The sequence below is a fragment of the Anabas testudineus genome, chromosome 2 (genome assembly GCF_900324465.2).
Source record: "Anabas testudineus chromosome 2, fAnaTes1.2, whole genome shotgun sequence".
Classification (NCBI taxonomy): Eukaryota; Metazoa; Chordata; class Actinopteri; order Anabantiformes; family Anabantidae; genus Anabas; species Anabas testudineus.
Genome location: NC_046611.1, coordinates 29,718,465 through 29,736,628, shown reverse-complemented (window position 1 = coordinate 29,736,628; position 18,164 = coordinate 29,718,465). Strand labels below are relative to the sequence as shown.

Here is an 18,164-nt window from a genome sequence, read left to right as displayed (position 1 = left end):
TAGACGCTTAAAAAAATGAAAAATCAGCCATCCTCTACTTTAGGTGTATTTTCTTTATTAACCAAGTCATGCTAACCTTTTGATAGCTTAGGATCATAGCACTTATGTTTCCTTTGACCCCAAACAGGCCTTTGTCACAGAATGTGAAAATCATCTGTAATAATTAAGAAATTGAGATGAATTCCATTGAGCTGCTTTAGTTTCTGAGTCCTGGTACTTTGCACATTGGTTCACTGTGGTGTATTAATGAGATGTGTGATTAGAACAGAGCTGTTGTTAATTACAGACGTACAATCACACGGTACTTCATAAGAAAACAAGCAGAGACAAAAGATTGGTTAAAAACAAGAAACTGATGCAACAGGAATGTGTTTGCTGCATTCCTGTACTATTCATCATGTATTGACCTCTCATATTTATATTTCAGCACCTGGTTTGGAACAGATGGATCTTTTCATTCTGTGGATTCAAGTGTTTTTTTTTTTTTCTTCTTTTGCCAATATCTAAGTGGACCATGGGAAAAGAAACTGGTCAATGTATACATTTGTCTTTAGATTACTTGTGTTGAGTGTTACCGACTTCAATGTGGCTCACCATGAATGCACACAGTAATTCTGTTGCAGGCCTGTCTTCGGTCCACAGAAATTAGTATTACACTGCCCTCTACAGGATGAAATAAAAAATAAAAAAATAGTGTTCACATCATGGACAATGATTGCTCACACTGATAAATTACACAGTACATGAGAGACGCTGCTTTGCTGATGACTTTAGTAGTAATAAGTACATTTAATAATGACAAGATGAACAAAGCAACACTTTTTTTTCAGGTTCAGAGTTTATTTCTCTAATAGTTCTTTATATCACAAAAAAGTCTTCAAGAAATGCAGACTAGGATCTGTATATAAACTGTACACAAAGCAAGGCACTAAGAATTACATTTTATGATTACTACTTTTAATCAAGCCTGTCTCTTTAACTCTACCGCAAATAACTGATACCGGACACATCCAAACAACACAGCCAAAATAATTGTAGAATTTATTTAATTGATTTTAAGCACAGAGATTATTCATGAGGCCTTTTTTAAAATCCTTATATAGATTTGATATAAATATAAATTATTTGTAATGCACATAAATACAAGAATAGCAGAGAGATAGTGGAGTGATCAGGCTGACAGGCCTGTTCCCACTCCTATACATGGCTGCATTGCTAACAATGTAAGGACACTGGCTTTCCTGCGTATGGTACATATGTACATACATTAACAAGTGTGTGATTGTGAAGTTACACAAGCACTATCAACACATTCATTTAGACGACCAAAATACTGGCACAAACGCAGGTAGGAGGGAAATCTACAGCACGAGAGGTTGGCACACTTCTCGCCTGCTCATCTCTTTTGAGACTCCTCTCGGCCATCCTCAATCCTCTCCTTTATGGGGTTAATCCTAGAGGTACAACCCCTGAGCCTCTGCTGTCTCCAGACGTAAACAAAGAGAGGAGACAGCATAACACAACACAGCGGTGGCTTTCTCTGGTGTCATCAGTCCCGCTCATGGTTTTAGTTTTCTAGAAAAGTCCTTTAGTTTTCTTCAAGTTCACCTGTTTCCAGCTGGGCAAACCCCCGTACTCCTCTCTGGTCATCTCCAGGGCTTTCTGTGGGAGCAGCCAAGCATAGTCAGCTCCAAGCAGACACAAGGTTATTTATCAGTACACAGTGATCAGATATTCAAACGAACAGATCCTGCAGACTGCATGGTGAGGACTCTGAAAACACACTCATGCATCAGTGAGATTAAAACACAAACACCATCTTGAGTCTTCAGTTAAACACTATCTGTTATAACTTTGATAAAAAGCTCACTGAAGCTGAGGTTTCAGTGTGGTGACAGCACCAGCTTGTAGGTTGTGAGTGAATGGCATGCTAAACAAACGGGAACTTAGATGTTTTATCCCAGTGGTAGAGTTTTATAAAAATTGAGGATGCTGTGCAACAATTCTGGGCCATCCATGCTCAACTCAAGATGACTCACCTTCCCATAAGCCTCTACACCCTGAAGAAAATGAATACAACAGATAAGTTCACAAAAAGACAAGACAGTGGAGAAAGAATGGTGGAACATGATGAATGACAGAGGGACAAGACTGCAAAGAGAGAAATCTACAAAGACTGAGCGACTGAAAAACAGCCATAGAGAGGTCAGGATAAGCATGTAGAATATAAAATATGTCAAACACCATAAGATTTGTGGATTAAACACAGTGCTGTGCTTAGAAGGAACCAGTGGAACACGGTTTCTTGGTTTTCTTCAAACGTAACAATTTGGGCGGAAAAAAACAAAACAGAAATATGATAAGAAATCACACACATTTACAGTAAAAAGGCTTCAACACCAATTTTTGCAACTAGCTTTCTTAAATATTAAGGAGGAATTTTCATATTCTGTAATTTGCTGCATCTTTGATCAAAATGCTACCAACGACTTAACATTAACATAGGAACAATGTGTCTTTTATTGCCATGAATCAGAGTTAATGACTATTACACACGTTGAAGTGTGAACATACTATACTGGTTTCCAAATTGTAAGTCAAGTTAAATATTAATGATTTTTTTTTTATGTTTAATTTATATTGATTTTTACTGGGAAGGAAGGTATGGGTATGGATACATATTATTTATGTATTATAGGTACTATAACAAATGCATTGAAAAATGTGCATGTCTATATTCTGCAGGTTCTTACCTCAAAATCCTCATCAGACAGGTAGATCTCAAGGTGAAGAGGGTCGACGCCCTCAGGCAGGGGCCGGGCCAGAAGGTCTGAAAGAGGGTAAGTGGTCTTACACAGCCTGGCCAACACGTCCTCCACCAGGATAATCTGGTTACACACCTCCGCCTCCTGAGAGCACACACAAAATACAGTATGTTTAACTTCACTGCCAGAGAGTTAGATATGAAATAATAAATGTAATTAGGAAAATCAATAAGGAATAATGGCTTGCATCTGGACTGAGCTGTATTCTGTTTCAGTACAGTGTATGAGTGTACATTGATGGCTTCAAGCAGATGCTGTACACAGGACTGTCAGATACCACTGTCGTTGTGGGAGTAATGAGATAAAATGATTTAATCCACACACCCTTTCAGTAATCTCAGCGATCTCCTCTCGGTGCTCCCAGCTGGGAAACATGTTAGTGAAGGTGAGCGGCTCCAGACCAGCGTGGATCAGATATGCTTTGGGAGGCTTCTTCTCGTTCTTTTCTGGTGAAAAACAAAGCAAGAATAGATCAATTGCTTTGTGGAGCAGCACCTTATGATCCCACGTTACTGCAAACAAAAGTGTTGTGTCTTGAAATAATAAGAATGAAGTAGAATACCTCTGCAGTATTGCAGCACAGTCTCCATGGCACATTTTCTGTCTGAGTCCCAGCGAATTGTGGCTGAGCCGGTGCTTTCACTGTCCTGAGGCCACCATCCCTGCCACAGGTACACCTCATGATGGTTATCCACCAGGAACAGGGCTGAGCACAGGAGAGAGGACACAACATTTTTTGTGAGGATGTGCTGATAGTAATACTCCAAGTTAAGTTTAAAGTTAATTCTAATTTAGTTTTAAGTTGGGATTAGAACCCTTTTTGTATATATTTATTTAGGGAAGTAGAAGTTTAAAGCTTGTGTTGCAAAACAGCTGAAGACAACAACAGGTGTGTACCTGGCTGGGTGGCTTCATAAAGGTCCTCCTGTAGGAAGGGCATAGAGTTGACCTGCTTGGGGTCTCTGGCTGGGTAAAGAAACTCCACAGCTGCAAACTCCCCTGAACTACTGCTTAACTGGTACAGACGAGGTGTGAAGTTAAACCTGCCTGGGTCTGAGGGTCAAAAGTCAAACAAGGACATTACAGTAGTAAACTGCACCATTGACAGCCTGCATGTGTGAACAATACAGCGAATGAGTCATTTTTCACGCTCTTTGGTTCCCCTACCTTGCAGCATGCAGTCGTATGCTTTCCTGTCTCTCCTCCCGAGGGCTTCCCAGAATCCTGTGGGCTCTGTTCCCTCGTCACATTCCTGGATGGTCACCTTGCTGCTGCTGTGCAGACCTGTTTCCAGAGGACAACTGTCCATAGACAGACATGTCACACTCACTGAGTGATAAGACCAGTAGTATAGCAAATCAGAGTAGGCTATGATGACCAGATATTAACAGACCTCAAGATGTCATTTTGTTATCTGTTGGAAGACTTTACATTAAAAGACATTTTCACTCACTGTTCTTTGATTCTGTTGGCGGCAGTGCGTGCCACATCCTGTGTGTGTGTCTGAGACTTGCAGCCGTGCCACAAGTAAATGATGGCTTGGCTGACACCCAGCAGCACCATGGAGACCCTAGAACGCAGACTGCTGCAGTGACAGGCCACCTCCAGCAGGTGGCCCTCCACATTCACCTCTCCCCGCACACAGTACAGACGCCAGTCATCTGAGGTAAACGGCAGCCAAGTGAGACGGTGAAGGAGATGGACAGACAAGTCTTGTTCATAGAAACTGTAAAATAAAACTTCTGAACTCAAGTGCAACTTAAAGCCTAAAGAGCAAAAGCTCAGCGATTTGAGGTCGTTAAGAAAGTACAGAGCTCCTGAAAATTTCAGTGGGAGTGTTTATCCCTCAGGGTAGTTTCTATTCTTGACACTGAATTCTTCACTAAGCTGTGATTGTTGTTCTCATATACATGACTCACATATACTGAGGAAATGATGAATTTACATGACTGCTGCAGAGGCAATCATAGCTGTGAATGAAAGTCTAAGAAGCCACTGTGAGCCTCATTTATTTAGCTGTCATATATCATGCATCGCTGTATGATTCAGAGATCAGTGAACACACTCTTTATTCCCCTGTAAAAAAGAAGAATGGGGAATCAAATGGTGAGTTTAAGTAATTTTTGTAATAATCTGGGCTTACTCTGTGAGTTTTCCTCCTCCTCCTCTCTCTTCCCTGAGTGGACGATCATCCCTCCACTGAAGCATTGCAGGAAACATGGGGGCTCCTTACCCTGCTGCACCTGAACCTGGTGGAAGATAAAGGAGGGGTTAAGCGTTCACTTATGCTCATATAAAGTGCTTAAGAAAGAAAAAGGGAGTGTGTGGTACCTGTGCTCCTCGCTCCTCATCCAGCTCCACAGTCATCAGTGCTGATGTTCCTTTCTCACTGACAGTGGAATTGTGGCCCTGCCAGAAGAAGTAGCAGCACTTCTCCTTCCCGGCCCCCAGCCCCGTCTTCAGCTGCTCTGGGTTCTGCCTCTTCCCAACTGATGACATATGGTTGTTAGAAAGACACTGTGTTTCTGCACAAAACGAATGTACGGCTTTCTCCTTGTTGTAATAGAGTTCACGTTGCTTTTCTTTTTTCAGAGAAATTAACGGTTCAATCACATTAACTAATCACAGAGTTTAGTTTTTATTGTTTTTAGAAGAAAGGAAGGGTTTTCTGGAAGAGTGTTCTCAAACAAAAAGCCCTTGAAAATTACAAAATAATGCATACTGCAGTTGAGTTTTGCTATAATTGTGTATGCACTGCTGTGTCAATCCACAGAAATCAATTAATCTGAATTTATACACACTATATATACTATATTTATATACACTTTTATAGTTTCAGAGAAAAATAAGTTTGTTTGCAGTCCTATATTCTACCTATTTCATTTTTTAATGGTGCATCCTGATGATGAAATGATCCACTACTACTCTGGACTCTCCAAAATTTCAAGTGATTTTCTGTGTGTTAAAGCACTGCCTGTAACAACGGCCGAGTTTAAAAGGTTTAAAGTGCAAGAAAACTGAGCAAAACAACAAACTCCAATTCTCTTTTTAGGATTGTGCATATTTAAAAAACAAAATGTCATAAGCATGCTGCACTGCAGTGCAGGAAATGAATACTAACCTGCAGTGCTGACCATGTATTTCCACTTCACAACATAGGTGTCACCATCATGGAACTGGCCGATGCTCTGGCATGGCAGGCGGCTGTAGTCAAACTCCAAAATGTGCCACACTTCGACTGACAGGGTGCTGATCTCATAGCTCCGCCACTCTTCTGCTTCCACCAGGCCATAGCCCCGGCCCACATTGAACCCATCCAGTATGGTGCACACAGGTACATGATTTAGAGCCAGCATCAGGGAGGCATCACACACCCGGGGCTGTTCAGAGGAGGATTGCTCCTGGGGTGAATGTTAATATATTCATGAAAAAATAGACATACTATATGAGAGCTAGCACAGAGGGACAGAACCTGCACCTGATACTGTGTACGTTACATTAATGACAGGGCTGAGACGTTTATGTGATCAAGAGCTTTGTGATACCTTTTGATCACCGATATGCTGAGTGGTGATTTTTGAGGGACTGGGTGTTTTCCTGGAGTCGCTCCAGTCCACAAACTTCTCTTTGAACAAAGTGGTTTCATTGTGTTGAGTCAGTCTGCCAAACACCGCCCAGTCAGGTCGGCCCTGGCCTTTCCTACAGGTGGAGAGGATACAGTATGTTAATGTTGCAACATTAGTACCTCAAGCCCTGAAATATCTCTGGCAAACTAATCACATTGTTTTGAGGATTTAGCAGTTCCTCTTTCAGCAACTGCATTTAAAATAAAACTGACCAACCAATGTGCAAATTCAGCATAAAGTACACTGTACAGTTAACAAACTGTATAAAGTTTAATTTTATCCTAACAGGTTGTTGCTGTTTTAGTGTAGTGCATCTCCTCTCACCATTAAATGACATTGACATTTCCGTCATCAAGACATCTACTTATTTCTTTGTGGTCATATTGAGCCGGATATTTGACCTACCTGACTGAACCCTACCCACACCCTAACATGATTTCTAAATTTCTGTCCAAATCCATCTTAAACCCTAGGGTCCTAACAGGAACCATTGGGTTTGGTTTAGGTGTCCACCCACCAATTTGTCAGGGTCAAGCACAATTGTATGCTTTGCAGTGAGTACACTAATCTACACTATTCACAGTATACTATTAAGTATCTAATCATGCTTTTCATACTTGGGTATGAGTGGGTTGCACTCTCCTGGGTCGAGCGGATTGATATCACAGTTGGTGTAGTCGAAAGTGCCATTCCACAGGTGCTTGGCCAGCTGGAAGGCCACTTTCCTCTGTGCCAGTGTCACTTCTTTCCCATGCCATATGTACATCTCACTGCCATAGTCAAAAACCAAAACCTTTACAGGAAACACAGAAAGAGATATTTTATTTATTTTACAGGGCAACAGTAGTGGGCATGCATTGCTGCCTGACTCAATGTCTTTTTAATGACCACTGGGGGGCATCAAAGCCCAATAGTCTCAAAAGTTACACATTATGGGCTTCATAAAAATGTTAAAAATGTTTAGATATGTAATTAGAAAAACAAGATAGTTAACTTCTGACCTCTTTGGGGTTGAGCAACGAACAACGAGGCATCTTTGCCCAGAAATCATCGTCTGGAATCAGTTTGTCATCCATCAGCCGGTAAATACAGTTCGTCTCTACAATGGCACCCTCATACAGCTCATCTTCATCTGGTGTTCCTGCAGCTATAAAGGAAAAAACAAGGTCTGCATTGCATTTCAGTGCTTCAGAGAGTTAGTTTTCTCCCCTTTAATCCATGTCAGATAAGAATCCTTACACTGATAACTTGACTGCCCCCCCAGAATCTTCCAGAACTCTTTGGCAGCGTGGCTGTGTGTGCTGACGCTCTCCTCAATGACCTGGGCATAGTTTGCACGGCAACCCAAATCTCTTTTGCTTTGGATGAAGTTGGCCAACTCTGAAGCCTGAAAGAATGATAGAGACAAACAATGTAATAAATATTATAGATATGTTCCTATACAAGGAACGCATAAGTGACTTTTATGGTTAACCTGTGGTTCATTAGTGTCAGAAATACAAAGACAAATCTTTTCAGACTTTGCCATTTTGTCAACTAACTTTATAATGACCAGAACTAAAACAACTGCTCATAAATAATGCAGGTCATGGCTCAGACTTTGTCATATTGAGGTCAGCTCTGTTCAGCCAATCAAAGGTCATCAGCCAGTCTGGGCTTTAAACAATAGCCTTGTTTTGTGTCAGTTCCTGCAAAGAGCCCGCCAACACAGATACACACACAGACACACACAGACACACACAGACACACACAGACACACACAGACACACCCCTTTTCTTTCTATCCATACACTTGTTCCTGTGGTGTGCCACCACTGCTTCCTCTCAGGGATGTTTACATCCTGAATGTGAAGCCTGCCTTACTTAACAGCATCCTTACTCAACCAGTGCTGATATGTCTGAAACTAAAGTAGATGCAAACTACTTTGTCTACTTGTAATTTTGTAGCACTTAAAAACTGCACTAACCTTGTTTTTTTCAATGACATTGGCAAACTCTCCAATCCAGATAAAGCAGTGGTGTGGCGTGATGAGCAAGAAACAATCGCCACTGTTCAGGGAGGATGCTCTAGGCTCCACCAGTCGGGTCTGGACATGGCGTCGGCCTGATTTTACACACAAACACACACAGGTGGCTTATCGTGTCAGGCATCACCACTTGCCCTTGTAATGCAAATACTGCAAATAATAAATCATAAATTGGTCACAATACAAACACAGGGTTGTTTAGGGGCTTTGATGATTCAGGATCCTGTTGGCTTTCTAGAAACTAGAAGAAGATACTGTTAAGCAATACTCCCGACACTGTCTGGTTGGGACAGGTGGCCTCTTAACAAAGAGGTACCCCCAGTGTGTTGGATTTGCTCTGGATTACAGACAGTGGAGTTTGGAGGAGAGGATCAGTCCAGGATAGCATGAGGTGACCTCGGGAGAATGATTTAGAGCCACAGCTGTCACCAGCAGACGTGTGGAGGAGGTGCAAAGACACAGAAATAGACCTACTTTCAGCTCCTATTTTAGATATCCTCTGGACAGGACACTCTTAGAGCAGCATCCTCCTGATTGTCAGGTAAAACAGTAGCTATTTGCGTCTTTTTTGACAGCTAAATGTAACTGCTACTAAAGATTCACAAATTTAGTCAACACAAAAACAAACACACCAATGAAAAAGATAAAAATCTAGACAGACATCTACACTTTTCTAATTGGTTGTTGGCTCTAAAGAAGCTTGGTGTACCACATGGGGGTAGTTGCACTTGTTTGCATATAAATGAAGCAGCCTAGCCATTCGACTCACCTTTGACCTGCAAGAGCATGAGTTTCTTATACGGCACAGCACTGTTGTTTGACATCTGTTCAGAGATGTTGACACTTCGCAGGTTGACATTGCTAAAGTTTTCCTTGCTAGCGAGACCAGCCAGAGCCACCTCAGAGAAACCAGAGTTCTTATTCACTGCATTGGACACATTAGAGCACAGAGAGGGGACATGAGACAAAATGGACAAAACAAAAAACATTCATTATGTTGAGAGCAGTCAGACATGACACTGAGGACTCGAGGAAGAAGTTACATGACTTTGTGAGTTTGCTGATATAAATCTGACCACGTGCAGCTCAAATACAACCCTCAGATTTAGAGGACTGCTCTGCACAAAGGCAGGAAACTGACTCCAGTCCCATATGTGGGTCAGTTAAAGTCACAGAGTAGCTTGTTAATTCACATCAGGCCAAGACAATTTGAAGATTGTACACTGTACTGTAATGTGTGTGCTAAATTTTGTATCTGATGTTGAGAAACAGTGGCAAGAGAAAGTATGTGAACCTTTTGGAATTTCATGGTTTTCTGCATTAATTTGTCATAAAATCTGATCTGATCATCTACGTTAAGAGTTAAGAGAACAAATATAACGTGCACAGAGAAATAACAAAAAAAAATATATATATATATATTTTATGTATTTATTGAGAACAACCATAAAAACCTCATAGTGATAGCTGAAAAAGTATGTGAACCCTTTGAATTATGACCTCCAAAAAAGGATAACTGGAGTCAGTAGTAGTTTGGTGGTGTGGACTAGAGCTACATCGACTGACAAAAACCACAACTTTTTACATTTGTCCTGTACAAGAAGAATGTACTTATGAGAGCCGTGCCTCGCCAAATGGAGCTTTCAGACAATATGTAATCAAGAATTGTTGTTTTACACAAAGCTGAAAAGGGTTACAAAGTGATGTCTAAGACTATACAGTTAGTCTACAGATAGTAAAACAATCTACAAATGGAGACACTTTGGGACTGTGGCTACTCTAACAAGAAGTGTGCGTCCAGTCAAAATGACCCCAAGAGCACAACAAACACTCATTAATGAGGTAAAGAAACAACCCTGAGTGACAGCCAAAAATTTAAAGGCATCATTGGACGTGGCTAAAATATGTGTTCATGAGTCTACAGTACATAAAACATAGAACAAGCAGAGGGTCTATGGCAGGACACCAAGAAGGAAGCTGTTGCTTACAAAAAAGAAGATTGCTTCACAGATACTCTACTACTCCACAGCAGTACTGGCAAAATGTTTTGTGGACTGATGAAACTATATTAAACTATTTGAAAAGAACACACAGCACTGCATCTGGTGTAAAAAAGTCATGACAGCGTATGATCATGAAAACATCATCCCAATCGTAAAGTGAGGAGGAAACATCATGATTTGATGCTTTGCTGCATTAGAACCTGCCCGGCCAGCTTGCAGTGACTGGGGGATAAGATGAATTCCCAAGTGTATCAAATAATTCCTCAGCATAATGTGAGAATGTCTGTACGTCAGCTGAAACTATGTAGTAGTTTGGTGATGCAACAGGACAATGACCCAAAACTATTCATCTATTCTCACTCACTCTTTTCAGCTTTCATCCTCTTGCTCTCTAGCAGGCCCACATTGAGTCTCTGCTCCGTGTACTCATGTCTGATGTCCTCTCTCGCAGCAAGCATCTTCAAAGGGTTCCTGGATGACTGGACATTGCGCGCTGGGCGAACTGCTCGCTTGTGCTGCTCCATCTCTGAGGTCAGCCTGGGCACATGAGGATCAGAATCGAGGGGTCAGTACTAATAAAAACGTATGCAATTACTTAAAATTGACCTCTGGCAGTGAGAGCTTACTTTGGCACCTGGGGCCCAAAGATGGCATCAAAGTCATCCTCAATCTCCAGCTTGCTGGTGACAGAGGGGACCTCCTCCACTTGGCGATAGAACTTAGAAAAAGTTTCATCTTCGAGGGACATCACTTCCTTCACCTTCTTCTCTGTGACTGTGATTGTAGCTTCTGGTAGTCCAGATACTGGGATGGGACAAGGCAAGGCTGTGTAAGACTTTTACAACTTCAAGAGTTAATATAAGTTTATTTAAGTGTCTGTCTGAAGTCAATACACTAGTACTATGCACAGAATATGTACAAAATCTCTAGGTTTATGTATTGCTAATGTACATGTAATGTATATGTATAAGAATCCCTATTAAAATATGTTTACTGGCACTGTTTTTAATGCAATTTTTAGTTAGTACAATAGGCCTCAGATTCAGGTCAAGTAAGGCTCCAAAACAAGGCATGATGACCTTGTAGACAACACACTGAAGAACACTGACCTTTACTGTTGAGCTTGCCTAGGAATGACTCCAGCTTATCCAGCTTCCAGTCTGACTCCAGGTTGAGATCTGGCATAGCCTTGATCTCTGTATGCACACAGACACACACACAAACCCACACAGACACACACACACAGACAAACGCAATAAACGTAAACTGTTTAAACTTCACCAGAGACCTCATCTGTGAACAGGCAGGCATGCTGTTGTTGACTTTCAGCAATGACTAAGGATGATGAACATTTGCACACAGCTACAACGAAATAAAACAATAAGTAATTAAGTAATAAGCATTTCAGTTAAGAGCCACTGAATATGACTTTCTCTGCACTCATGCACATGGATCTAAATAAACACCATGCCATGGATTATATCCTATTAGGCTTTAGAACACTAATAGAAGCCTCACATCTGCATTACATTAGTGTTGGCAATGGAAAACTAGCACATACAACAACAAAAAATCAGAACCTTTAATATCAGACATCCCCTCCATGTCTTTTGAAAGAGAAGCAAATACAATTAATGATGTAGTGTCTAAAGGTTTCTGACCTATTATTATATTATCTATCATTATATTGTTATTATTATCATTATCTAAATCAAACTGGAACAGTCATTCCGTCAGTCAGTCATTAATGCAGCTAAATGAACTGGACAGTTCCAAATGATAGCAGTGCAATAGAACCTATAAGCTTAGTATACAAGAGTGTGAGACAGGTAGAAAAGAAAATGTTAGCAGACATAAATAATTGTGAGAAAATAAACTGACCTTCTTGTGGTTTGGAGACAGCAAGGCTGCAGTTCTTAGGTTTGGATGGTACTGAACCCTGGAGGGCAGAGGGCGAGGCAAATCCTGGTACAGGAACACAGGAATAAACATCCAATGACCCAAACAGCATAATAAGGTCACAACGCTTTCAGATTTATCCATGCACCGATATATTCACCAGTTAGTCACTAACACTCATTGCCATTTGGTGCTGGGCAGGTAAATATAGAGAGTTAATATATAATAAATAAATAGAGTTAATATATAATAAAATATACACAAAAACATGAAACCACAATTAGCTGAAACCAACCACCTTTTCAAAAATCATGCAAATTAGTATAATTGTGTAGCTAAGGTGATGTTGCAGTTTTACAGATATGCACCAATCGTCTAGCTTTAAACACAAGCCTAAAGGAAATTCAAAGCTATAGAAGCACTGACCATTTTTTCTGATGTGGGTCCTTCTCATGCCATTTCTTTTTAGCCATAATCTAGCCAAGCCTATCCGTTCCCTCAAAACTATAAACTAAACCTTCCATTAGCTACCACTACGTCCCCTGGCTGAACCCAGAGCTTATTGGGGCTAACTCCAACCAATAAATAATTTTCTGCCTCAGCAGGGGCCTTTGACCTGCTACTCTAACCTGGTGCATCACTAGAGTCACTTTCCCAAAGCTGTTGAGAAGTGGGCTTCTGAAGATTCTGAGCCTAGAGCTGAGACTGATCAGTGGTGTAACAACTGACTGGTTTTAATAACAATAGGAAACATCTGCATACACTTCTGAGAGATGGAGAACTAGAATTATACAGAAAGTATGTGTGTACAGTTTGCTTCTGACCTTTCTTCACCATGCGTGCAGCCACCGTGAACTGGGTTGAGTCATTGGCAGCTCCGAGGCCTTTGGTCTTCCAGGCCTCCTCTCGGGCCACTATCAGCTGTTTCCTATCCTGGATGGACATGTGAGCCTCTATACTCTCGCTCTCCATCTCATCCTCAGCTATTCTCTAAAGAATAATAAAAATAAAAAAAAAACACACACAAAAAAAGTAAAATAAATAAAACAGTAGCTGCTGTGAGTTACACTGAATATGTTTGACAGACTGAAAGTTGAAGGAATAATCAAACTCAACAGTCTTAGATTACTTCTACTTTGTAGAATAAGATAACAAAGGTGGGGTTCAGCAATAATTGTGAAGCACATTAATCCATGCCTCACTTTGAAAAACAAGTCTTTTACTTTTTTTTTGTGCTGGTCAAACAGGACTTTGACTTCAGTTAAGATGAAAAAAAAGTTAAAGTAAGGGCAAACAAAGGACAATAGCAAAGAAAACTATATTGCACCTCACTTATTTCTAATTTTAAAACACTTTGGCTGCTAAGTGTGTGTGGAAAAAGCTGCCACTAGCAAACAGTAAGTCAGGAAGGGAGGGAGGACTGGGCGAGTCACCTTCCGTCTCCAGGGATGTCTCTCATCCACCTGCATGGGTCTGGGAGATCTGGTGGCCTTCTCAACAAGAAGGGAAGGAATAAGGAAGGTAGGAAAGGATGAGGATAATCACATAAGGAAGAACGAGGAAATGAGATTGCAGCTGTCTATATAGTAGAAAAGGTTTAAACTCTACATGCTAGAAGCTGCACAGGCTGCCATGCTGTCACCAGAGAAAAAGTGATTGAGCTTTGGGACAGGGATGAATATGTAGTGACAGAAGGGGCAGGGGCAGTGTGGCTGTGAAGGATGACAAAGCACAAGTGATCATATAGTGCTCTTGTCTAAATCATTTTGCCAGCAGGGCTGCAACTGAAGGGGTTGAAAGCATCATAAGATAGTGTATCTGTAGTCACACTGAGCCAGTTAAGCACAAAGGAATGCTTTTAAAGCTCTCATTCTCTGTACATTATATTTAACTAATTCAAGTTACATGTTAAAATAAGGGAGTTTGTGTATGGATCTCAGAGCTCAGTTAAGTAGGCAGGATGGCACGGCAAGCGTACGGCAAACCATGCAGGCAGTGAGAGTCCTACCTGGCTGAGTGACTCATCAGGTGAAGAAGTGTGGAAAGGTGGCTCAGGAGAGAAAGTAGAGGTAAAGACTGGCTCCTATGTGGAGAGGTCAAAGAAAGTGGACACACAGAGAGGAGGGACATTGAGTTTGTCAAAGGCAAACTCCACAGGTCTGTTGGTTGTCACTATGACTGACCACTGTCGCACTATACTTTACATTATCTTATATGTTTAATCTTCTTGAATACTATATTATATAAAGCATGAAACTTTCATCAAATGTATTTTATCTGTATACAAAACAAAAATAATCACATTTGATTCATTAAGAGAGTGTTAGCAGCCAGGAAATTCATTAGTTAAGGGTATAAAATGTAATTGCACTAATCCAAAAAGAAAGCACTTGGTAAATTCTACATTAGTGTGTTTATGATTTCAGGCTTTGCACATTGGCTTTACCCATAGCTGGTCAGACACAGCAGACGCACTGAGCAACATCAGTGCTTCTTTTTTTTTTTTTTTTTGGAGGATCTGTTGTCTCAGAAATAGTAGCATAACCAAATCAAATGACCCACTGTTAAACTACTTCAGTCCTACAGCATGTACAGTGTATCGTATGAATGGTACTCGAAAAGGCATGTCCTTGGTTGAAAGTGCAATTGGTTTATGGGATCTGCCAAAGATGCAGGGTAGCAACTGACGGGCGTTCTCTGTGCACATAAACTATTTTACATGGTCCTTGCATTTACAGATGCATCAAGTGTGTAGCTGTCAAAGAACAGAAGGTGTAATTGTGGGGTGGTTTGCAAGGCCCATTGAGGCTTCACAGTGGGCTTTATTTAATTGATTTGCTCTGCTGTTGGCATCTGCTCAGTTTTGTGCCTGCCTTATCTTTAATGTTGTTTTTCTTTGATGTAAAACAGGAAGTTGACTAAATTGTGTCCACTGCTCCTGATGAATGAGCACATAAAAGCAAGATTAATAACATCAGCTTATCATTGACCTCTACTTAGCTATCCATTTTTTTCCAGCCTTGATAACATGTTTTTTTGTTTTTTAAAAAATAAAAAAGAAGAATTAGGAAAAGAGCATTCAAACACATTGTAAGTCATCATTTGCAAAGTCATCAGAGCAATCAAAGCCACGCTCTTCCTGACCTTAAATGACCTGAAAAAAAGCCTGAAACTAGAATGTAATCAGGCAGATCTGTCAAGCAGAGCTGAACAAACCCTGATAAGCTGAAAACTAAAACAGTGCTGCAGTGGGTGGCAGCTGTTGTGAATATTTCTAAACTGAGAGATATGTGTACTGTCCCACCTTTCCCCTCCCTTTAAAAACACACCATGTCAATACAGACACACACCCGACATGCACAAATGAAGTGATGTTTATTATTTTTGAAAAGGTAAAGGACATGCAAACAGAGACAAACAGAAGAACAGAAGATTACATGCAACATGCAGTGCAGTGGAAAGAAAGACTGAAGCCAGGGATGAAAAATATACAGGATACATTACACTGGATAGTTAGTATTTACTATCTCTGACTCCTGACAGTTAGTCAAAGTAATCAAATTTTCCTGCTACAATATGTATGGAAGGCTGAGGAGGCTGTAGCTACCACTATTAAAATGAAATAATTTAATGACATTTGAAAAAATCATAAGAATCATGAAAATTAAAAAGAAAAGTCCACCGAATTCCCATTTTTATAGTACAATAAGTATAATATTATAAGTATTTACATGGTTAGTCAGCTGTACATTAGGTGAAATTCCCCTTTGAACTGGCAGGCAATGAGCAATATGCACTTAGTAATAAAACTGCAAGCTGGACTTTGAATTAGATTATATATTTTTAAGCATTATTATAAAGAAAATAATATTCAAATTTAATCATTTGGAAAAAAAACTATACAGGACAAACAAATTCAAACAAACTTTGCTAATCTTAAAGTAAAAAATCTTTTCACATTCTTTCAGCAGCAGAGTAAGGAGGTATTATTCACATTAAATAGGGCTTTCTAATGCTATTATATGAGTTATAGGTTTTAAAGGTAAGTTTTTGTATAATTATTCAGTTTATATTGTACCATTTAAATCCTAAAATATTTTCATATATTTTATGACCACAAATGGAATATAATAATTTATGAATAAATGTCATTAAAATCTTTCATTTAAGGTTAGCAGCCATACACTTCCATATAAAATAAAAGTAGTACACACCATGAAGTAATGTGCTAACAACTGAGATAATACAGTGTAACCTACTATTGTCATGAATGGAATAAATGTAGATGAATGCCTGATATTACAGCACAGATCAACATAATCTGTTTATGAGACAGAACATGGGAAAGAGACTAAGAGATCAAAAAGACACAGACATGGACATTACACAACCTTGCTGTTTAGAGACACCCTAAATTGTTACCACGTGCTTCGCAGGTTTATTCTGCAGCACTGATTATTTAATGGTTGTCAGCCCTCTGACATTAGATTTACATGTCAGCAAAAAAGATCAAAAGCCTCTCAAAACTCTGTTTAATCAAGAGCTTGACTTCTGAGGCTGATAGAGGAAATACTTGCTGTCATAATCCAACACTGTGGATAAAATCAAATTCCTGTAGTCCTAGTGGCACATGTGAACATTTTTCAAGGGGCTATTATTGGAATTTCAAGCATATTTCAATAAGTTGTAACAAGCAGGAAGTAGGAAAAACTACTATGCTCGTAAAATGACATGAATGCAGCATGTGGCAAAAACTGCATAGAAAAAACAATGCAACTGACATGATAGATTCAACAGCCACAGGCAGACGACTGCATGTCTCAGACTTGCCTGCTGGGTTGGGTCAGCAGTGAGTGTGTACATCAGGTTACCTTCTTCTTGAAGCTCTGCTCCACCTCCCAGAGCTGAGCGTGCTGCTCGCCCACGGCAACCTTCACCACATCCTGCTTCTTATTGATCCTGTTCCTCCAGTCCTCTTCACCGCTCTTCTTCAACAAAGCAACTCTGTGGGAGGGGGGCGGGAGTAGGAGAGGTAACGTTAAAGTTCATTTAAAAAAATCACAATTGGAAGTCTAAAAAGATGATGTGATGTATTGTGCTTGACAAAAGCATTTTAGGACTTCACTAAAAGGACTACAATCGGATTAATATGACTCAAAACCCAAAGAGTGTTTTGAGTATTGATTTCTTTTAAATATCAACATAACACAAGCTTCTGTGTTTTATATTTCACCGAGAATATTTACTATTGTTACACTTAAAACCAATAATTGGTAGGTAGGACAACTGTTATATGCCTAAAATGATATGAGAAGTCTCATATAACTCTAATGTCGTGCATTAAGCAGATATAACAATGGAAATGAAGACAAACAGCCTACTGTGCAGGTTACCACAAAGCTAGCATTCAGCAAAACCTCAAACTTGCTGTCACATCACAGAAGGCAACAAAGAACAGGGACGTTCCCATGTGTCTTCTATTGTAATCCATAGGCGTGTTTGCAGAAGAGATAGTAGACACTACGCGGAGGCAGTCGGTGTCATTTGGCAAGTTAGATATACTGAAGAGCTCTCAATCACAGATATAAAGACAGAGGACAGCTAAAGCACAAATACAGTAGATGAACATATCACTTAGATATAGGAGATTATTTGCAAGGATTTGGTTCAAAGTTAAACCAAAGTTAAAGCAGTAGAAGAAGTGTTGGGATTTATTTTGTCATACAGTAGTATGAAGTCACTATATGGAGTCTTTCACAAAAGTGCTGTGAAATGCAAAAGAAC

At 40.1% G+C, this 18,164-nt stretch overlaps 1 protein-coding gene across 1 annotated transcript in view; it reads right to left on the bottom strand.

Moving 5' to 3' along the window:
- Nucleotides 1-832: 832 nt before the first annotated feature.
- The window catches only part of svila (supervillin a), a 40,099-nt gene continuing 22,767 nt past the window's right edge, over nt 833-18,164 (bottom strand). The window contains exons 19-43 of the mRNA XM_026361826.1: nt 17,252-17,384; nt 14,389-14,463; nt 13,814-13,870; nt 13,205-13,370; nt 12,363-12,446; nt 11,591-11,677; nt 11,108-11,285; nt 10,846-11,018; nt 9,248-9,403; nt 8,419-8,555; nt 7,691-7,838; nt 7,453-7,598; nt 7,069-7,244; nt 6,371-6,524; nt 5,947-6,226; nt 5,157-5,314; nt 4,969-5,074; nt 4,279-4,486; nt 3,993-4,126; nt 3,723-3,878; nt 3,388-3,531; nt 3,150-3,271; nt 2,754-2,909; nt 2,040-2,060; nt 833-1,662 (exon numbers count right to left, since the gene is read on the bottom strand). Of these exons, the coding sequence (XP_026217611.1) occupies nt 1,576-1,662; nt 2,040-2,060; nt 2,754-2,909; nt 3,150-3,271; nt 3,388-3,531; nt 3,723-3,878; nt 3,993-4,126; nt 4,279-4,486; nt 4,969-5,074; nt 5,157-5,314; nt 5,947-6,226; nt 6,371-6,524; nt 7,069-7,244; nt 7,453-7,598; nt 7,691-7,838; nt 8,419-8,555; nt 9,248-9,403; nt 10,846-11,018; nt 11,108-11,285; nt 11,591-11,677; nt 12,363-12,446; nt 13,205-13,370; nt 13,814-13,870; nt 14,389-14,463; nt 17,252-17,384 (3,442 nt within the window). The 3' untranslated portion in view covers nt 833-1,575. The remainder of the gene's footprint in view (nt 1,663-2,039; nt 2,061-2,753; nt 2,910-3,149; nt 3,272-3,387; nt 3,532-3,722; nt 3,879-3,992; nt 4,127-4,278; nt 4,487-4,968; nt 5,075-5,156; nt 5,315-5,946; nt 6,227-6,370; nt 6,525-7,068; nt 7,245-7,452; nt 7,599-7,690; nt 7,839-8,418; nt 8,556-9,247; nt 9,404-10,845; nt 11,019-11,107; nt 11,286-11,590; nt 11,678-12,362; nt 12,447-13,204; nt 13,371-13,813; nt 13,871-14,388; nt 14,464-17,251; nt 17,385-18,164) is intronic.